Source organism: Serpula lacrymans (assembly GCF_000218685.1).
Source record: "Serpula lacrymans var. lacrymans S7.9 unplaced genomic scaffold SERLAscaffold_6, whole genome shotgun sequence".
NCBI classification, from domain to species: domain Eukaryota; kingdom Fungi; phylum Basidiomycota; class Agaricomycetes; order Boletales; family Serpulaceae; genus Serpula; species Serpula lacrymans.
This window is the reverse complement of record NW_006763295.1, coordinates 1,611,417-1,633,270: the sequence shown is the minus strand read 5'-3', so window position 1 is coordinate 1,633,270 and position 21,854 is coordinate 1,611,417. Positions and strand designations below refer to the sequence as shown.

Genomic DNA, 21,854 nt, shown 5'->3' with positions numbered 1-21,854 from the left:
ACACGCGGAGATTAGATAATTTATTTTTTGGTTTATTTTTCTTAGGTAAGACCTCGTTCGACGTGCGTCGCTCCTTCACCCTTTTGCTCACACAATCTTACCACAGGGCGACAGACAGCAACAATATATCTGCTATATCATGCCAGCCGATGGATCAAAATCAGTGGAACGGGCTGCATGAGATATTTCTATTATTTTGCACGGAAATTATTCAATTTTAAAGGTATGAGTCATCCGATTAGTCATTCACGTGACCTCCACTCCGGGTTACGAGTCAAGGTGGGTCGGTAGTCGGGTCCTGTAAGTGTGCAACGGTCAATATTTGCATTTCTTCTGTATTTTGGGCGGTTGACATTATCGGGCTTACAATGTTCCTTTTTCGATGCTCCAGAGTAAATGGGTCTACAATTTTATCCACCGGTTTACTATGGTGAAAGACATCCTTCAGCTGATATGCAAGATTGATAGTAGGATGCTACAAGGCCGGGGTCTCCATGTCAGTTCAATTAGCAGTGTAATAACAGAAGCTGGTTTTGACTAATAACCCACCTGCATTGAGTGATGACCTCGTCACTGAGGCCTGGTGAAAAGTTGCTTTGTATAATTAGGTATAGATTTTTATAAATTAATATAACAGTGTGTCAATCTCTATGAAAATTCTTGAATGCATCTGGCAATGTCTGAATATGGGAACTATTGCATTGATTGCAACTTGAGCTGAGTTGGCTCTGCTTCTGTCACATGATAACCATGATAACACAACACACATTGACTAGGTGAGTTGTTTTCCTTTGTTTGTGAGATCATATTACTTCTAACTAATTTACTGCAAGATTTAGATATGTCCTTTTTCTCTCCCAACCACAGCTTGCACCTACTCTATTGGATAATATTTGGACCCTCAGAGCACATCAACATGCATGGGAGAAGGACTGTTTGTCAAAAAAATGCCATAGAAATGTACATACAAAGCTTCTTGTATACCAAACATATGTAAATACCATGTGGAATATAGTAGTAGCCAAAAGGCCGGTTATAATTACAAGATAAGACCTTTGGGTGATGTTCTGAAGTTTGCTTATATGATACAATTTCTACATACTCCTCAACCAGCAGTTTCTCAAGCTCTAGTGTTAATTGACATCAATTAAAGAGCCTAACAATCATATATTCCAAGTAGCTGTAGTTCTGACCTTGCTATATTGTTATAATCTAATCCTAAAACACCTGAAGTAAAAGGGCTTATATCACCACATCTTACCTTATGATTTCTTATATATACCACATGGCTGATCACATTGTCATGCACTGTCAGAACCGTGACATTCGGAGTGATTGGAGTTCGGAGTGCAGAGATGGGGTGGGGAGTGGAACAGAGTACAAGGTTGGGAGTTGACTTAGCTTGTGCGCTAGGCCCTTCTGTGGACCTTGGTTCCTAACTCAACAGAGTGAACAGGTGAGAGTAGAGGATGAAAGGTGGAGTGGGGTAAGGGTCCTTTGGAGAAGGATCAGAAAACTTAGGAGCTGACTTTAATAAAGATGGGAGGAATCTAGTTGATATTCGAACTGCAGGAACAGAGTGTAACAACCAAGAGTTTGTTACTCTGGCACACAACTCAGACAAGCTATAGAGAGAATGATGAGGGAGTGGTTACCCTTTAGGCTTCAACAAATTAGTTGTGAGGATACAACAGGAGGACTCAGTGAGGAGTCTCCTGGATCTATTGAAGTATATAAACTACTACAGGTTGTTTGTACATATTGTACTATACAGATGATAAAGCAGTGGCTGATGATGTCAGAGGGCGCAGCCCGTGTGACCAGCTCCACTGTGTGAGAGACTTGTAGCTAGAATAAGAATAAAGGCAGTGTAGCGCAATGTCATGCACCAAAGTTGATTGGTAGCATGGACAGGTGTCAATAACAAAGCAAATATTCAAAAAGACTCGCCTTTGCGCCACACAGGCACAGTGCCACGTGGAATAGTAATTAATATTGCCTGTTTTGAACTTGTGGCTGATCAGCACCACCTCTATTAGGCAATCCAGTCACGCTCACCTTTGCTTTTCCATTCGGTACTTTCCGCATTTCGGCATTTCAGCAAATTTTCGCGTTGCCACTGGCTACACGTTGCATTGCGCCCTCGCTTTTGTCGTTTCCCTTACTCCCCTTCCTTTGCCTAGCCCCACCATGGGCCCCTTCCTCTCCTTTTTATTCTCACCTGACAGTTGTTTCTGGATCCCCATTCTAATCCACTTTTTCACCACCTCCACCCTCCTCCTCATCTTATTTGCACCCCCACCATTTCTGATGTCACCACTTCCTATCCGCTTCCGTCGCCGATCCGTTGACTACCACGTGCCACTGCTGATATCAGCAAAGCCCCGGTGGCCGGTTCAAATAGGGCAACAGGTCCATCTTTATGACGTCGATCTACCATCATATACTATCAAAACATCGGTCGCTCGTCTTGCCTGGTTGGAGCGTGGGTGGGTAATTTTTGAGCTGGAGAAGGTTCATCCCCTTGCGTCGCCCATGTTCATCGCTGTCCCATTCACTTGGGTACACTTATCTTTCATCCATTGTCTTCGCTACAGCTACACCTACCACACGCTGCCTGGGACTCACTTGTTCCAAATTGGAACTACTCCTCTCCCTCCCTCGTTTGATCAGGTGGTCCAACACAACCAGTCCATTGGTAAGGCCATGGAACTGTCGGATTTGGACTAGGTGGTGGACCGGTGGCTCCAGTTTCTTTTTCTTCAGCAGAACATTCATTTACAGTGCAATTATTTTTGATTTTTGAATCATTTTTCATGGACACTCATTTTTTAGGATGCCTGACTGACAATAAAGGAACTGTGTTGATACTGATATTGTTTTTCTTTATCCTCTTTTTACTGCATCTTCCCATGACTTTATGATTTTCTTGCTTTTTTTTCTGTTTTTGGACTTTATTTTATGGCTGTACAAACCTGTGACATTACTTACACAGGATTTATTGTTCTATCTCTTTCTTTTCCTTATTTTGACCATCTTATCCTGTACTACCTATGCAGGATTTGTCAGCATACATTCTTTCCTTCATGTTCTTTCTCATTCTTTTTGCACAGCTATACTGTGCATAGCCTCCCTTTCTTTTACTGTATAAATCCCTGTATTTTACCTTGTAAAAACAACAAGAACTCAAATCCAGACTTCTTCTCTAAATCTCAAGTTCACTACTCTGCTACTTGTGATCCAGTGTGGTCACAACACTTCCCACTGTTACTACTGTTAACTGCTGTCATCGTCACTTGTCACTTTTGAAAGTGATTGTCATCCCTTTCGATTAGAGTCCTTCTGAGCACTACAGTTTGTGCGTCAGGAGCCTGCTATCACTGGGAACCTTGTTATCTTGTCATTCTCAAACCTACCTTGTGCTAAGATTAGCAATGTAGTGCTCATCCTATATTCATCTCAAAAAGCCCCTATCTTCTATAGTTCAACTATCCCTCCTCCTCAAAACCCACACCCATAATCTCTGGGTTTTACTTTGAAGGATTGTCATACATACCACCCCACAAACAACCAGAGCACCCACTGTTCTAGGAGGCTAAGCCCATAAACAAGTTCTGTGGAATCTGGGAGGATTGTGTGTTAGTTTGTTTTGTGTGTGGTTTTCTAACAACAGTTCTCATCATCGACATCGCCATCGCATACCAGCTTTCACAAATACTCATTAAATCATTTGGCATTTCTTCTTATTTTCTCTCCAACTCACAAGCATGTACTCTCCTCACACATTTTTTCTTGTCCACATCCCGTACACTTCTTGCTCAAATGAAAATATTGAGACCTCTTCGATTTATTTTCATATTCAACAATTTAAAATCACCAGCTCAGTTTGGGTGGTGTCGGGTTCTTTCCTACAAAAAGCACTCGACTGTGAGGAATCAATTTTTCTTATCGCATTCCCGCCATGTCGTGGTTAACAGACTCAATCCCTGTCACTCCTCTTGCCCTTGGACTAGAGATCACAGCCAGTGTCTTATTACTTTTATCCTTTTTCTTCTTATTCTCTATTCACACTCACGTCCTATCGTACTTACAACAAAGGAGACTTGTTGTAGACCCTCGAGAAGATATCCAAATGACATAGCAACGATCCAGTGCTATGTCTGGGAATACTTCGGAGGGATATTGATAAGCGAAGAAGGTTGTGAGTCAGCGCCTTCTCATGGGCTTACTGATACAACCAATCACACACCCCTTGCCAATACATTTTCTCATACGATTAGTAAATACGATAGATCGGACCACTTTCTCCTTCTTTTCCTATTGGTTAGTCAGTTGGTCAGACCACTTTCTTAATTCTTCCCTTTCTCAGTCTGACCCTCGCCGTTCACTATATAAAGAAGTACATACTCGATGTATTATTCTTTAGTTCAATATTAGTTTGGATTTGCGCCTATACCGATGCTCTTCAAAACTCTCATACCCTGATTCATTGCCTTCCAGCAAGGACTTGACCAGGCATTGTATTTTGTTATATAGCTTCGTATTCGTTGCCTGACATCGATGGTATGGAGCTGTGCTCTACCATGGTTAGGTCTCATTCTTTTTCCAAAATCACCCTCCTTGTTGAGTCCTAGCTATGACATGCTCCGAAGGTCTGTGTCTTTCGAATTTCCCCCTTCTCTCCCCTCTCGTTTTCCCGAAATTCGATACACGTGTTTTCGATGACTCAGCGTCACGTGACCATCATCACGAAAACCTAGACCTTCCCCACCAAACCACGAAATATACTGTCGTATGACAAATATTTAGTGTTTTCTCTTCTAGCATTTCATGGAAAAATAAATATATTTATCTAACTAATAATAAATATACATATTTTTCCATATCTTACATCTTAGTACAGCGAACTACAAGCCCGCGTGAAAACATTTGTTTGACGCTGAAAGGCTAGGCCCGAACCGAACGCTAGTGAAAGTCTAGTCAAGGACATGTGCACACAAATAGCCGGGTACCGCCACAACAGAGGGGAGGCACAACGTGAGATTATCTTGCCAGTATCTTGAAGATTATATGACCATGTTGCATGCTATCATCTTAGCAATGCGTGATGACAGAGGAGGCCTAACCACGCTGCATGGTGCTCAGGACGGTTTTGTTGCTCTTTATCACGTTTAATGGTTACGAACACTGTAATTTAGCGCATATATCCAACCACCATTACTGTTTTTACGCGCACACAGTGAGGACATGAGAATATGATATGCGTGGAGGCCACCTCCTGGCATCTGGTGGTTCGTGTTCACCACGAGGCCGATGGGAAGCGTTGTGACATCGTGTATGTATGCGCTTTGAAATGAGCGCTGGAACTGTCACTCGCCATGCGCTTGAAATATAGGCTAGCAAGACGTCGTTGATAAATGACTGGATCTGTGATTCAACGCAGAGGTCTTACCGAGTCGTATACTGCAATTCAAAAACCGGTTTTCGACGTGACGGATCAAGACGTCCAAAGTAAGATATAACCTAAACAGGGAAAGTGTCCTAAAGTCCGTACTTTTCGCGGACGAAGGTTGGAGTATGAGAACCGGAGAAGTGAAGGCGCGAAGAGACGCCGGTAGCCATTAAAGGTAATGAAGTTTTTCAAGACTCGGTACCTTGGAACGTGCTTGTTTGCGGGTTCGTGGTGAACACGAGTATAGTGGTAAGGCTGAGAGCTGGAGCAGAGACGAGTTTTCATGATGGACGTAAGAGATGAGACTCGAATGGGGAATAAGACGCGCTCTTAATCGGCTTTGAGCATCGATGCAGAGAGAGAAGCTGTGCATTGTCCATTTGCTTAGTCACATGGAGTACTTGCCGGCGTCGAGGGCTGAGGAAATGAGCAAAGAGTCGTGTCTAGTCACGCCGCGCCAGCGTGTGTTGGATAGGAAAAGGAGGACATGGTGTACAACACGGGGAGAAGTGTCTGTGTGTACGGCGGGGTCGGGGTCGGGGTCGGGGTCGGGATGGGGTGGGCGCTGTGTGAGACAGGGGCGCGAGCACATCGACTGGGTGTGTGAATGTAGAATAAAGTATGGTGGTCGCTGTTGGGGACGACGAGGAGGGGGTGTGGGGGGGAGCGTGTGAAAGTGCTGTAACCTCGTGTTGTTGACGTGTGTTGATGTGGTTCTGGTGGACTGTCGCCCGTCGAGTCGCCTTCCTTCTCTCTTTCTCTTATAATTTCCGAATACCCTCTAAAATACCCTTGTCTTTTCTGACTCCTCACTCCCATCTCTTGCATGTCGTCCCACCCCGACTCTCCTCCTCCCCCTCCCCCAGACATCGACAAGGCAAAACCACACCCATCCCCGCCCACAACGTCCCCCACCAACGGTTCTCTCCAAAACGGCTCTGGCGGGCTGGCCCCGCAACAGCTCTCCTCCTCGCCATCCGCATCGTCCTCAGCCCACTCCAGGACTGAGAATCCGTCGGGCAGCACCGTCTCAGACGACAAGGAGAAGGAAAAACTCGTCGACAAGGATAAGGACAAGGGATCGCTTACCACAACGCTCAACACATCGAACACGCACCCCAACACCACAAACACAACGTCTTCCTCATCCTCCAATTCCAATCCTGCCCAACCTGCAAAGCCGAGAACCCGTCGTTTTTCACGACGCAACAAACCCGCGTCTTCGGTAGAAAAATCGGCCACCTCATCGTCTGCGCCCGCAAAGCCTACAACTCTTGCAACCCCCGCAACGTCTAAATCATCAAAATCAAGTGTTCGCTCTAACTCCAGACCAATTCCTTCCGCTCCTAAATCGTCCTTCCTTTCTAAACTTGTACGTAAACTCGTACCATGTGTTGGTCCGAGCGCATCCCACCCCATCGATGCTCTCCGTCCTCCAGCCACTGTTGGAGCCGCCGCAGGAACATCTAATGATGTAGATGCTTCCAGCGCAGTCTCGGGGCCTACACTCGATGATCTCAGCGCAGCCGAGAAAGAGAAAATGGCACAGGACCCCGTAGACAAGCCGTCTCAGGACAAGGAGCTTGAAAGCAAGGAAAAAGATAACGAGAAGGCAAGTGTGCACGAAGGTCAAAGCACTCCCGCAGTCATCGTCATCCCTCCCGCACCCACCGCTCCCCCTCCTTCTGCTGATGTCCTTCTTCCACCAACACCTACCAAAGCCATCCTCCCGTCATCCGAAACGGGGGGTGTACTAAGCGGAGCCGTTCAAGCTCCAGGATCAACTGGATCTGATATATTCTCAGCTTCACCTTCCTCTTCTACCGGAACAGGGGCAGCCCGGAGACACTCGCACGCAACCGGTAGTGAAACAGACACAAGCTACACCGATGACGAGGGTACAGGCGGTGGAGAAGATGGCGGTGAAGAAGGCGCCGAGGGCGATGGAGAGGGTGGGGAAGAGGGCATGGACGAGGACGATGAGGATATGCTCATTATGAGTGGCGGAGCTGGCATTCCTATAGGACCTGTGAGTGTTCCGTCTTCTACTGTATCTATATTTCGTTTCGAGTGCTGATTACCGTGATTCATACGTCAGGACGGTGTTCCTCGCCCACTCCTTCCACCTATCGCGCCACAGCATGCTGGTCGTAAGTGTCTCGTGCTTGATTTGGATGAGACCCTAGTGCATAGCAGTTTCAAGGTACGTTCTCACAGCTTCTCGTCGCGTATCGTGTGTGCTCAGGGTTTCTCTCGAAATCTAGTCCATCCAGCATGCTGACTACGTTGTGCCTGTCGAAATCGAGTATCACTGGCACAATGTCTATGTTATCAAACGTCCAGGGGTTGATAACTTTTTGAAGAAGATGGGAGAGCTGTATGAAGTAGTGGTGTTCACAGCAAGCTTGAGTAAGGTCAGTCAAAATGCACTCATTAACTATGCAACGTAGATCGAGATATAGAATGCTGAGATCTACCTCACAGTACGCTGACCCTGTACTGGATAAACTCGACATACATCAGGTGGTGACGCACAGATTATTCCGAGAGAGCTGTTATAACCATAAGGGAAACTATGTCAAGGTACGTTAGCACTTTCACGTTCTTTCGATACGTATATCCTGCGTTATCTTCATATCTCCAATGTAATCATGTTATCTGATGGTTTCCCTCTTGCAGGATCTTTCTCAACTCGGCCGACCCATAGCCGATACCATCATCCTCGACAATTCTCCTGCTTCGTATATTTTCCACCCTAACAATGCTGTCCCCGTCTCGTCTTGGTTCAACGACCCTCATGATACGGAGTTGACGGACCTGTGTCCGTTCCTTGCTGATCTCGGTGGAGTAGGAGATGTCAGAGGAGTTTTGGATGGGGGTATGTAAGTGCGAGAAGCGCCGGAGGAGTGGGTTGGGGCGAAGGTTTTTGGGAAGGAAGGGATGGATAGAGGAGTAGAGTGAAGGAAATTACGATGACGGGATATGCAGAGCTACACATCTGCGTGACAATGTATGCTTATATCCGTCTCGTTTGTTTCCGAATCATCTCTGACTTTGCTCCTCTGCTTATTCGCCTGTCCACGATCACTATGATGTCAATATCACGACCAATGATTACACGATTTTATTATCATACTCGGATCTGTTTGGCCAAAGTTTAGGAGATGGTTCCGGGCGTTGGTGTCATCCTCTTTTCTTATCATGCGCTTATCTTTACACAAGGCATCCTCAATTCACACTTTCTTCCAAACACTTTCTCTCACCATCTCGGTATTCTGGTATCCCTCTCGCCTCCGTCATCGTCGTGGTTTCCTTTCTCTCGGATGGAATGTATATATGTTAGTCCGGTTTTGGTCATACCTTCGCTATTGGTTCTCGTCTTCGCATCTTGGTCACATCCTTATACTGGCCCTGCCGTCATTGTGTTCCTTGTAATGGCCGGCCGTGTTGTCGCTCCATATACCCTCGCGCAATTCAGCAAGCGAAAATCAAATTCTTAGTCAGTCTTCCAATCTCACTCGTTCGCATCTTTATTTTTTTTTGTTCCTCGCTTTCTGGGTCGCTGGATTATTTTATGCTTTCTCTGTTGTTAGCTTTTATCTTTGAATATGTGGACGCTTCGGATGACTGGTAGGACTGGTGTTTATAGGTCGTTGATGGGTTTACTGCGGCCATGACATTTTTTTCCCTCCCCAAGACGGTTATAGCTTCATTGATTATTTTTTCTATTGCTTTATTGTTTTCTTGTTCGACTTTTCATATTGTCGCATCTTTCATTGTCGTTTTCTCCCTCTTCGTTATTGAACAACCCCCTACCCTCTCGCATTCCACCACGATACCTATACTACACACTAATTAATTTCTTTCAATGCAACTAAGCATGCCTTAATCGCTTTCTTATTGCAATTACTTCCCTGACTGCTTGGAAGATGTGCTTTTCATCTTTACCACCACGATTTTCCGCTATTCGATATCTTCCGATTTTGCAATGAAGAAATATCGAACAGCTTCTCATTTTCGCGCTCTTGGTTCAATATGCTGTTGAATCCACGTCCCAGAAAGCGTTATCCTTCACGTTTTTGTTTTAATACGATACCCCTTCAACTGTCCAGTAATGCTGATTTTCACCGCTTGTCGGCTTTCACTAACAGGAACTCAACGTTCTGCCACCTTTCCCCTCAACACCATCCATTTCACTGTCATCAGCTTGTTTCGCACATATCGCCCAACTAACGCAACACAACCCCTCCATTCTCAACTCGTATTTGTCTCGAATTAAGTATGCAGGTCTCAAGGATGTAGTGGCTTTTTCTCGCTTCCTTTAACTCTCATTTCTTGGTTTAATCTATTCTCGCCCCATTTTGTGACGATGTCTAGGTCTGTTCGTAGTGAAATTCGATTTCTCACCTCTTTCCTCCTTTTTTTGTTCCCTCCCCCATCATCCCTGCCGTCGTCTTTGCGCTCGATTTCTTATTTGCCTTATGCATGCCCCTCATGACCGTTCACGAAAATGTCTCTGACCCTTCTCATATATCGAACACTATTCTCGACTTTCTGCTCAAAAGTTCTACGCACATGCATACAACTCACATACAGATACAAAGCAACAAGTCCACACTCCTTTTCCTTCAAGTTTTTCTCTCCCCATTTTCCATCCTCCTTTTTCTTTTTATCACCCTCTAGTTTCCCGTTTCGTTTTGCTATTTCTTCTTTCATTCACGTATAGGACGCCAGGTCCTTTTTTTTTTTCTTTTTATCCATATAAAACCTCCTACGTCCTATCACTGTTACGTACAATAAAAAATCTCAGCGTGACTATCTACAGTCCAATATATATACCCATACACAGTGAGGCAGTCTGGTTTTCATCCTTGATATCTTCAGAGCACCGGGAGCAAAATGATGCCTTTCCAATCTGCATTTGCGACTTTTGACGTTGCAAAAGGTCGATTACTTATGCGATAAGTTGAGATCCTACGCGTTAGCCATAGAACTAAGGCCAAACTAGAGCCCGCTCACTTTACGAACCTTGAACGACAAGTATATATAAATGACTGAGATCATTCTTCTGACGAAGATCGTACACATACAAGATACCATAATCAGAGATACCAACATTCGACTACTACGACTTCCGAGAAAGTCTACATATTCATATTTATTTATCCAAGTAAAACTAATCAAAACTACACAAGGAGCAACAGGATACAAGATAATAGTGAAATCAAATCCAACTCAATCATCTCCAACAAGAAACTAATCAAAAATGGTTGGCGGTATAGCGTGTAGAATAGATATCTACGTAAAGATTAGACCTTATATCCAAGCGTTATTATAGCCCCATAGCGGTGGCGATAGATGGTGCGACCGATCCATGTCTTTGGCGTTCCCATAATTTATCTTTGGCACGGATCTCGATATTCTCAAACGGCGCTGACTGTGACAACTTCACACAATCTCGTGTACCGAGCACGAGTAGTTCGAAGAAGAAAGATGCTGCCGCTCGCCGCGATGCCTGGCACAAACACCATCAGTTTAATCACTATTAGCATCATAAAGATGAACAAACCTTATCGGACATCTGACGGAAACTCATCATTGGCTCCTCGCCCTCGCCTTCAGGTTGCAGCTCCTTTCGAAGGATCCCCAATGCCTTCACGGTATTCTTACTGTAACCTCCTCCTTCTCCATCTGCGGGCTCAACCTCTCGCTCCTGCGTTTGGGTCTGTGATGGCCGTACATCGAAAGAGGCAATAGGACACGCCAGATCGGCGTAGGTTTCCTCACCTTCCTCGCCTTCGACTGCAGGAGTAGAAAGCCGACTAAGTTCAGTAAGTGGCGAGGACCTGGATCGTCTAGATATCACGTCCAATTGATCCTGTGCTGCGGGGAATTCTCCTCCGACGTCCATCTGGAAGTCATCTATCACCGGTGCACCTGCATCTCCGAAATCGAAACCACTGTCAGGGGCCGCACTTCCAGGTCTGCCAAAGGCTTCGCTGCCCACAGCAATGCTAGGCGCTATGCTAGCGTCGCGCCGGGCCTGTTCGACAGCTTCCTCTTCGTGAACACTTTCTTCAACCCGAGGTCTTTTGCGCGGACTTCTTTCTCCTGGAGGTCCGCGTCGTTTTGGTGCTATGGCATTTTGGAGTGGTCGCATAAATAGCTCATTCAGCTCTGGCGCTAACCCTGGGGGGCCTGCACAGAAGTAGGTCCCGTCAGGCATAACTTTCGTGGGTAGGAAGTGCGCAAGGGGGTCATCGCGAATTTCAAGGAGCCGCATGACCATTGACGACCGCGGGAGAAAATGTTGTTCCGTCAGAATGTCACTGACGTCTTTCGTTATGGGTGCACCAAGTCCACCGTGGCGACCGCGGCCAATGTTTGCTCCAGGACCATCTGCGAGCTCGGTGACGGAATCTATAATCTGTTTCTTATCTTTGGCTTTACGTTTTGCTTTGGCGGCTGCTTCTTCCTGGGCAGCGGCTTGCGCAGCTGCGTGGGGAGTGAGGTTTACGCCGGGGGGAGGCGTCTGTGGTGGTTCCGTGAGAGGGGATGCTACCGTGTTTTGAACGTTTAGCAGCATTGAGGATATACTATCAAGATGACTTACACATGCGTGAGAGAGACCTTGTTTGACCCGGTGTCTTTTCACGTTCGCTAGGAGGACGATCACCGAAGTCCACACCGAGATCAATCTCCATAGCACCAATATCAGGTCCAAAACCTGGATCGACGTCCATTTCGGCGCCAAAAGGGTGCTCAGAAAGCTCTCTACTCCTCTGAGAAATAATGTCCAATTCGTCGATACCGGCTCGTCCCATTAGATGTGAATCAAGCGATTCTCTGAAACTTCGGGGGGTTGGTGCGTCACGTCCAACTTCGACACTCATATTGTCGTTTCCACCAGAGACACTAACAGGGCCGTCACCGAAATCGAGCCCGAGGTCGAGTTCCGCATAGTCCTGCGAGCCTATTCCGTCTGAAGGGCCTAGATCAAACCCATACCCTGGGTCGTCGAGATCAAACTGGAAGTCATCAGCAGTTGCAAGTGTAATGTCTGCCTGCCTTGCTACGTGGTGACCCTGAGGGGCATCTAACGGACGGTCTTCGAAGTCGATGTCCCTATAATAGAACATTTATAAATGGGCTGATATTGATTTTCGGACTTGACTTGCCAGTTAATGTCAGGGAGAAGTGCGTCAAGATCAAATCCACCACTTTGCAATGTGATTGCATTACGGTTGACCGCTAGTTGGTCCTCTGTCATGTCGACTATGCCTGGACGGAAAGCCTAAGACAAAGTAGTATGATTGGCCATTCCTGCAGCTGAACAAAGTGGTCTTACTATTTTTATCTTCAGCAATGCTTCATTACAGTCGTCCAAGAGATATTTGGCTTTGCGGCTGTAGATTCGAACGACTCCAAGGAGTAACTGCCCGCTCAATCTCAGGGCCATAACTTCAACCTCCTGCCCCATTATTGCGTCTATTACACGGTAAACGTACATTTGCATGATACTTTGACCTAACTCACCAGCAGCCTGTTCAATATCGGTCTGTAATGTCTGTGTTTTGGAGAGTTTCCGTTCCATGTGGGCGGCGAGCCATACTTTTGCCAATGGCCCGCGCCTAGATAAAATAGCTTCTGAATAAAACTAAAGAAAATGCCTCAGGAATGTTTGAAAGGTATATTCGTGAGTCTTACACGTACCATTTTACCAAGAAATACAAGAGAGGTAGCAGCGCGTCGGTCACGGTTGTGGCACGGCGACAGGAGCGTGTCCCGGACCAGTGGAAGTAAAACAGGCGGCGATGGTGGCAGTGCTATGGACGCGCAGAGACACTTGTTGCGCTTTGTTTGTCCTTTGTCCTTTTCCGCCACTGTTCTTTTCTGGCTGGTCCGCTCGCGTTGGTGAGCTCAAAATGCTGGCTTCCTCCTCGCGCATTTCCCTCAAGCGAGTCACAGGAGGTCTGCGCTCGTCGCCAGTGCATATAAATGGCGCTGAAAATGTTTCACGCGTATTGAGTGAGTCTTGTCGAAAAAACCACCACAAAATAGGTTCACAACTTTCTGCAGGTCATGCTCAGCATAGACATTCCTCTACTGCGTCTTTGCAGCCCGCACCCCCACCATCTGCATCAACGCGGCTGCGACACAAGCCATGGGGCTTTACACCCGACACCAATTACCAAGGTACACAGAGGAGAAGTGCGATTGCTCGGTGTCAGAGTGAAATGGCCCGTCTGGGAGAAATGGGACGGTTTGCCGATTGCCTAAGGCTCTGCAAGTCGATGAAGAATCAAAATATACAACCGACGTTACTGATATATAACTCTATGCTTGCCGCCGGGTCTAGGGATGGTTTCATCACGGAGGCGTGGGGTATTTTTGAGGATATGATATCCATGGGCATTCAGCCAGATAGACAGTCATTCCACCATCTCATTCATGTAAAAGAATCACATTTATCTGAAGTTGTCGCGTGGTTATTCATTTATTTATTTCCACAGGCATCGAGGCATCAGCCTTCACAGTATATGTGGGATGTCCTACATAAAATGGAGGGAATGGATATTTCACCCAACGAGCACACGTATGGGCTCATAATCGAGCGGTTTACAGCAGCTAGCCAACTTGAGCTTGCATTGCAGTTTATGAACGAGATGGGCAATCGTGGATTCCCTCCTGAGCTACCTACCGCTCAAAGCATGATTAAACTCGCTGCACAACAAAGCTTCCCAAGGCTTGCATTAGATCTCGCTGAAAACTTTGAGGCAACTTCTGTTCGAAGATTGGATACTGAGACGTGGATGACTTGCTTACATTCCTCATCGGAAGTATTATATGTAAGCCTTCTATACTTCTTCAATAAGGTTCAACTGATTTAGCTATCCAAAGGCTGAAGGTGTCTTGCGATGTTGGCAGAAACTTGTTCAAGAACTGAAAGTTGTACCTGGCGAAGGTGCTTGCCTTGAAGTTTTACAAACGGCCGGCCGTCACGGGCTTCCAGACCTTGCCACCGATGTCATTCGTGTGCTCAGGATGATGGGAGTCGAGTGGCAAGAATGGCATTTTGCACCATTAATCGAGTCGTTTTGCAAAGTCCAAAAACTCAAGGAAGCGTTTGGCACGCTCGATATTATGCGCAGCAATGGGATTCATCCTGTAGCGGAAACGACTCAGCCCATTTTCAAAGCGATTGCCAAAGATATCGACAATGTCGATGGCGCATGGGAAATTCTGGACGAGCTACGCAACGAAGGGAAGGTGATTGATGCCACAGCCATCAATACTGTAATCCAAGCTGCCATCTCCCTCGGCGATCTGCAGCGTGCAGTGGGAGCATACAAGGCCTTTCCAGACTATGGTAGTAAACCAAATATCGAGACCTTCAACTTACTCCTTTCTGGGTGTATCGCAGCGAGCCATCGCGAACTTGGCAACAGGCTTCTCCTCGAGCTCAAGGAAGCATCCATCAAACCTGATGCGCGGACATACGAGCGGATTATCATTCTATGCTTGACACAGGCAAGCTACGAGGATGCATTCTTCTACCTCGAGGAAATGAAGGCGCAAAAATTCCTACCCCCTATCTCTGTCTATGACTCCATTATCCGAACATGTGTCGCTAATGGGGATGCACGATATTCGCTAGCGTTAGACGAGATGAAGCAGTGCGGTTACGAAGTTTCTAGGGACCTACAACGCTTTATCTCTTCAGGTGGCAAGTCAAATGCAGATATAATTCGCCAGGCTCGTAGGGAAGGGCAGCAGCAGAGTAGTTCGTGATCGTCCGTCGGAATCTCCATCATGCCCACTTTATAGAAGTTGCGCTTGGGGCGGATTCATGCGTGCTTCCACTTAAAATCGATATCATCCATTTATATATTAGAATCTAATATCTTGGGCCGTGGCCCCATCCTATCCCCACTCATTCAAATACTACTTTGAGCAAAACCATGACTTTATGTCGTCAAGGTCGGGACGTTCCTCCATTCTTTATTTTGACAGCACTGGAATAAAGCGCGCGAAATGGCCTCTCGATCACTGACTAGGACACCATCCTTTCTCAGCTCTGACATCTTGTGACGGCAGGTTCCGCATCTAGGTTGACACCATGGTACGCCTCGATCGATGAATGTCCATTTCGAGTACGTTCACTTAACTTTTTAGCTATCTCCTCCCGTTCTTATCCTCCCCTGTTTCCCGGTGTCAACGGGAATATGCCACTCCATCCCCCCAAGTCACCCCACTAATCCCATTCCCTCCCGGCAGTCATATGCAGACGTGCCTGAAATCGACGTGCCCGAGTCGTCCGCTAGGCAATTACGCCCGGTCAGCGTTAGGCACCAAATCGTAAAATCATGGTCATGCGTGTCCAAACGGTGTTGCTCAATCGCCCAAAATACTCCAGTGTACATTATAAGAGGGCTATAGTTATAAACACCTTGCATGATTCATGCGTGGTCTAAGATATATAATCACTCATCCACCTAATAATAAGAGCCCCCTCAAATATACACCAACCATCATCCCTAAGGCTGCTGTGCTTTCCAGTTTAGTGTCCACACTGACCCGTCGGAACCCTCAAGTGCATTGGCTTCTCACCACCAGCTTTCATCGTAAAAAATCGTTCGGTTCATAATCATTCAATTGTTGGATTGTACTATATATATGGCAAAAAGCAGCCCAGTACTCGACCGGTGAGCCAGGTAGCACTTCCTTCACACCCCCTCTCCCCCCACTCTCCCCGTCCATCCTCTTTCTTGAGAGATACAGCACAATAAAGAAAATATTACAGCCATCCAAAGAGATGTTTGCTGATCTATCGCCGTTGTCATAGAACCTCAACACCTCGACGTACACACGTTTACACCAGGCCTCCCCCCCCTTTCAAAATCGGCGAAGACACGACCAACACACTTTACTTCCTCTTCTCCAAACTCCCCTCAGAAGAATCATCCTCCTCGTCGTCCCATGGACTAAAGTTCGTCTTTTGCATCATCGGCAGAGCCTGCAACCACGACGGAAGCACCCCCCTCCCAAAGTCACCACTAGGCATCGGCGGGACAACAACCGCTCCACCGGATCGAGCGTGCGAATGTGCATTCACAAGCCCGTTCGAAATGCCCGTGCTGGAGCCCAGAGCATGTGAATGAGACTGAGACTGTGCCGGAGCATGAACAAGCACAGGTGAGGAGGGTATGCTCCCCACATCGCTCAAGCTTGGCAGTCTCTCCAAACTGGTGTTGGTCGATCCTCCCAGTGCGCGGTGCAAAACCTCGCGCTCAGCCGGTGAAGGCGCAAACGCACGCAGGAGCGAGCTCGGCGTCGAAGAAGACGACGTGGTCGATATCAAACCAGTCGGGTTCAGGACATCGTATGACAAAGGTGGACTCTTGGCGGCTATCGCCATCGCAGGCGGTAACTGGTCGGAAATCTTCCTCCTAGGCAGCCGAAAGACCTTCGCATCAGGATTGAGTCCCTTCTTTGGCTTTTCCTTTGTCGTGAACCATCTTCGGGGAACAGATTCGGCTGCTCTGCTATCCGGACTCATATCCTGACCACGGGACGCAGTCACGGTAGGATCAGAGTGAGCACGATAAGGGACGCCCATGAGGGGGGCGTGCTCTTGCTCGTGCGAAGATGCGCACACGATGAAATGATCGCGGTCTGATTCCTGCTCGTGATCATATTCGCTGAATGCTGACGAGGGACCAGTGATAGAAACGGGGGACGAGGTATACGTGCCGCCTCCAGCATACTCATCTTGTGCACCCAGCCTCAACGAACGCCAATTACGATCCATGATCGCATCACTCTCCGATTGGAAGGAACGCGAGACGACACCCGTGTTTGGTTCACTGGTAGAGTCCATAACACTGATGAGACTGCTCTGGATAAAATTGGACGACATGGGTGAGATGCCAGGCGCGTGAGCAGGAAGACCAGGGCCGAGGCTGTCTGAATCTTCAAATGGAGAAAACGTCGGGCGAGTGTGAGCAGGTGCGTTTACCTGAGGCTGATGGCGTCCGGTTGGCCGAGTAGACAGTTGCGATCCATGCGAATGAGCAAAAGAGGCAATGTCTTCATCGAAGATGGTATATCCCTTGGCGCGACGTTCCGTAAATCCTTGAACAGTGTCTTCAAGTGTCTTCGGACTGAAATTTGATAGTGCACCAAGGGAAAGATGCATAGGACGTGGTGAACGCGATAAATCACCAGAGTGCGTAACATCCTTCGACTCTATAGCAGTACCATTGTGTTCCAGTCCCTTTGAGGATGTCACCTCCGTGCGCTCTGCAGGTGCATCGGAAGACAAGTCGAACGGATTGTACGATGTAGAAGACCATGAACCCAAGTCATTGTGAGCCGAATTATTCAGAGAATGAAGCGATCGCTCCCGCTTTCGACTATCCGCTCTCTCCTTCATTTCTTTGAACCTCTCCCTCTGCCCCGCTATTCTCTCTTCCAGCTCTCTTGCACGGGAACTCAACGCAGCAATTACATCCTCCGCTACTTTAATTTCCCTCTTCTTTTCTTCGAGCACTTCCCCAATTTCCCTCTCCTGCCCCTCCGCTTCCTCCTTCACCTCAGCAACAGTCACACGATCACTCTTAATAGTATCACACAGACGCTCAATCTCCACACCAAGCTGCTCCACCCGCTTGATCGCTCCTTCTCTTGCGCCACGGGCAGCTTTCAGTCTCTTCTCAGCATCACGGCGAGCGGCCTCCGCCCCACGACGTGCATCATCAAGCGAACGAGTGCGGGCTTTGATATCCACACGGCTGGCATCTTCACTCCGCTTGCGTTCACGCAGCATATCCACTTCACCTTGGAGCACAGCACGGGACTGCGCTGCACCGGCATGTGCTTCACCAAGCTGTGATTGCAATTCGGTCACAGTACCTTTGGCCACAGCAATTTGGCGCAGAACCTCGGCAATAATTGGGGAATGATCAAGGTGAGCATGACTCGAGCTGCGAGATATAGCAATGGGGGCAGGAAGTCCGAGACGTGCGTGATCAGCGGCACAAAGGGTTGGCTGAGAATGAGAGGGAGCGTGACCTAAAGATACAGGTTGCTTGGTGCTGTCTGGCTGTCGATGATCGGTATGCAAAGGAAGAGAGACGGATTTGGGAAGAGGTGGTGGTGTCGAGTTTCGTCGGGGAAATATACCGACTCGTTGAGAAGACCGTTCGCGATTACGCAGTTTGGGTGGTGATCCGCGAAGAGAGACACGGGGAGTGGATGTTGATTTGACGAATGGAAGACCTGGAGGCAAAGTATTCGAAACATGCCCTGCTAGAGAAAATACAGCTTATTGGCAGACTTACGATTGCAGTCATTGAGTTTATCTAGTGCTTTGAACCCAAGAATTCCAGAACTCCAGCCTTCCGCATCTTTAGATCTGATTATCGCATCACGATACCAAGATTCAATTAGACCACCTCTCCACCACCGACCAAATGCGCCGATATACCAAGAATCCGAGACAACTGATCCGTCCTGATCGATGTGAGATGTGTGAGAGCTGTTCCTACCTGCGGGAGGAGAAGAGGCAGCGCCGTGAGTTGTAGCGATTGTGCATATACCAAAGCTGTGAAAGACATGTTTGGGAGTGCGTAGTGAGACAGAAGCACGGTTTGCAAAGTGGAAAGGCAGTGTTGTACGCTCCTGGGAGGAGATATTTGAGATCAGTGAGCGACGGTTTGAGGATGATTGTGTAGAGTCAGAGTCTTCGACATCGTCGGTTGCATCATCGAGACGACTGAGATGGTGTCGAAAGGACTGTTCTGTGAGGTAAGCACGGAAGGTAGTCTCTGATGGGTTAGTGAGGTAGGCTGATGTGTTATCGATGAGCATGCGAACGCCACGTTGTGAAAGATGAAAGATTACGCACCGAGGATGAAGAGAACGGCGAGGAATACAAGAAGACATGCGAAAGACCTTATTTCCGACTTTGTCTGGAGGGACCATGAGAAGAAGGGGTTGTTGAGAGACAAGATGCCCAGAGCACCAAAAGAGAGGCTCATGGACAGAATGAAAGAAGGGAACAAGGAGGAAGAGAAGGACGGAGAAGACGATGGGGACGATGGCAGTGCTGTTCGGGCGGTGGACAGTGTTGCGAAGGTCGGCGCTGTCGTGTGGAGGGAGGAAGGGGGCGAGCACGACGGGGACGACGAGGAGGGGGAGAGAAGAGAAGGGTTAGCTGTGTCTGATATTTTTTGAAGAGAGACTGCAGCAAGAAGAGCCCAAAGCCGGAGTCAGAAAAAATGTATGTAATAAAGAGAGCGTTGCCACTGAAATGTGGCGCTTAGTTCCCCGGCCCTAAGCGGTGTGTCTGTTATCGATCGATACAGGTACAGTCATCAGCTACAGTCTACAGTACACGTTACCGCATCACCTACTACACGTACCCTTCCTAATAGTAATACATCTGTCCCCCGTATCTCATTCTGCTACCCTCTGTGGAGTCTTTTGCCTCGTGACCGCGCTTGTTCTCCACCACGACCTCTTCTTTTCCTTTTGTCTATCTAAACTTCATCCGCAGCTTCATATCACCTCTCTTCTGACCGCTCCCTCTCCGACTACTGCACCTCGCTGCACCGTTCGCGTGTTTCACAACTCGTGTTTCGCTGGGTTCAACGATATTTCACGTGTACCGCTCGCCACCACCCGGCGCTTCCTCAAAAGCTGCTGATATGGTCGATCATCACCTGCGTATCGCTTGTCCTTTTCAGACACTTGTCCATACTGAGCTCCGGAACATTGCACCGGAGAACTTTCATCACCTGCAATCAATCCACAGACGTCGGTCGATACACCACGTTTAGACGCCGAATCTCGTCTTTCATCCCCTTTCTTGCGTCTTCTGGGTCTCTCACCACTGATCCCAATCAGCCACTTTCAACTTTTGAATCTTATTGATCACCTTGTCGTTATAGTATAGCTTATTTTCGTTATCTCCCCCACATTCTTGTCGAATGACCACTCGTCTTTTATGGCCTCTCATCAACAAAGATAGCTCATCATCTGCCATGCATTGACCTGGACCTCCGTGAATCCCGTCGAGCCCATCACTGTTGATCAGCTCTGATTGCTGGTTGTTATAGCATCGCTTACTACACTCTTACATTGATACGTTCTGACGCCCTAGCCCATTGGAAACCGACCCTCAGATCAACAAAGGGATGATATCAAGCCATGCATTAAGATATGTCATCATGCTACGAACCATGTACAAATAAATCAATGAGCAGTGAGTGAGTGAATGGGGATGGCAAAAACGACAACTCTGGTCTCTAGAATGTTTAGTATGTTTAGTATACTCAATACAACACCATGCACAACTTCCCGTCCATCTCTGACGCGCCCCGACGCTAACTCGCACCTCCACCCGTCCCCGCGCCAGTACTTGGCCCACTTGCTGCATTACCAGCTCCCGCACCGACACCCTCCCCAGCTGCAGCATCCTCTGCACCGATCTTCATCTCCGCCTCTATCCGTTCCCTCGCTCGTACGACCTTGGACTGCAGATAATGTGAATGTGAAGGAAGCGCTGCCTGCTTTCCTGCGCGTCCTGTCGCACCAGCTTCGGGCGCTGGGGCCGGCCGTGGCGAGTTCACCTTGAATAAATGCTCGTAGCTCTACACAAAAGAAACCATTCATCAGCATTGTTACCACACACAAACAAAATGGGCATTTTGTGGATATGCAAATATTCCAGTTTCAAATCACGGTGTCGAGTAACAGCCATAGAACGGGTGATCTTAAGGGATGATGAGTGCAACACACCTTCATCACACTCTCCAACATCTCTCCACGCTTGACATTAAGAATGAGGTGCGCCTCGTCCAGCGTCATGCGATGTTCACGGGTAAGTTTATCCGTCACCGACCCCGACGTCGCATTTCGTACACCCGCAACATCACTCGCAATCGCGCCCTGTGGACTATGTTTGGCATCTAACGTACAGCCCAAATCACAGTCGTGAGGTAACAGGGTATTGCGGTAAGACGTCGAAACGGAGCGATGCGGAAAGAAAAGAAAAAAAAAGTCAGAATAATGGAGTAAGCATCAACAGTACGGGAAGGATAAAACAGCAAGCAGCGCTACGCACTTTTGACAGCTTGCCTCCCAGCTTCGAACAAAGCCTTGCCGAATATCTGTGCGCCTGTGACGAGGATCTGGATGATAATTTTTGGCGCCGACTAGAGCAAACAGGATGATAAAATCGAGTATCAGCGCTAAATTCACACTGTATGACGGCTTGCCGCTGCAAAGTCAGAGGAAATAACGTACCATGGCAAGAGGAGAAAAACAGTGTAGAGAGAAAGAAAGAAATGGATGGGAACGAATCCCGCTGAACCTCGAACACGGCTCTGTAGCTGGA

The 21,854-nt window shown here is 47.6% G+C and overlaps 5 protein-coding genes across 5 annotated transcripts; 2 read left to right on the top strand and 3 right to left on the bottom strand.

Annotated features, from left to right (window-relative positions):
* Positions 1-7,357: 7,357 nt before the first annotated feature.
* On the top strand, positions 7,358-10,200 carry SERLADRAFT_466076 (uncharacterized protein; the record flags this gene model as incomplete). The annotated part of the gene is made up of 7 exons (XM_007317690.1): positions 7,358-7,481; positions 7,551-7,655; positions 7,717-7,866; positions 7,937-8,035; positions 8,132-8,462; positions 8,609-8,951; positions 9,604-10,200. The coding sequence occupies 5 exons, from the start codon at positions 7,419-7,421 to the stop codon at positions 8,336-8,338; spliced, it is 624 nt and encodes a 207-aa protein (XP_007317752.1).
* A 584-nt stretch (positions 10,201-10,784) lies between these two features.
* Positions 10,785-13,168, bottom strand: SERLADRAFT_407945 (uncharacterized protein; the record flags this gene model as incomplete). Its single annotated transcript, XM_007317689.1, has 7 exons — positions 10,785-10,967; positions 11,022-12,010; positions 12,066-12,577; positions 12,622-12,746; positions 12,801-12,940; positions 12,989-13,109; positions 13,166-13,168. 7 exons carry the CDS (start codon positions 13,166-13,168, stop codon positions 10,785-10,787), a joined length of 2,073 nt encoding a protein of 690 aa, XP_007317751.1.
* Positions 13,169-13,337: 169 nt separating this feature from the next.
* SERLADRAFT_361210 (uncharacterized protein) lies at positions 13,338-15,420 on the top strand (the record flags this gene model as incomplete). Its single annotated transcript, XM_007317688.1, has 4 exons — positions 13,338-13,480; positions 13,532-13,905; positions 13,966-14,301; positions 14,354-15,420. The coding sequence occupies 4 exons, from the start codon at positions 13,378-13,380 to the stop codon at positions 15,242-15,244; spliced, it is 1,704 nt and encodes a 567-aa protein (XP_007317750.1).
* A 663-nt stretch (positions 15,421-16,083) lies between these two features.
* On the bottom strand, positions 16,084-19,071 carry SERLADRAFT_415133 (uncharacterized protein; the record flags this gene model as incomplete). Its single annotated transcript, XM_007317687.1, has 3 exons — positions 16,084-18,733; positions 18,796-18,967; positions 19,003-19,071. 3 exons carry the CDS (start codon positions 19,069-19,071, stop codon positions 16,380-16,382), a joined length of 2,595 nt encoding a protein of 864 aa, XP_007317749.1.
* Positions 19,072-20,652: 1,581 nt separating this feature from the next.
* Positions 20,653-21,845, bottom strand: SERLADRAFT_415132 (uncharacterized protein; the record flags this gene model as incomplete). The annotated part of the gene is made up of 4 exons (XM_007317686.1): positions 20,653-21,108; positions 21,257-21,426; positions 21,582-21,672; positions 21,764-21,845. 4 exons carry the CDS (start codon positions 21,764-21,766, stop codon positions 20,842-20,844), a joined length of 531 nt encoding a protein of 176 aa, XP_007317748.1.
* Between the last annotated feature and the right edge of the window lie 9 nt (positions 21,846-21,854).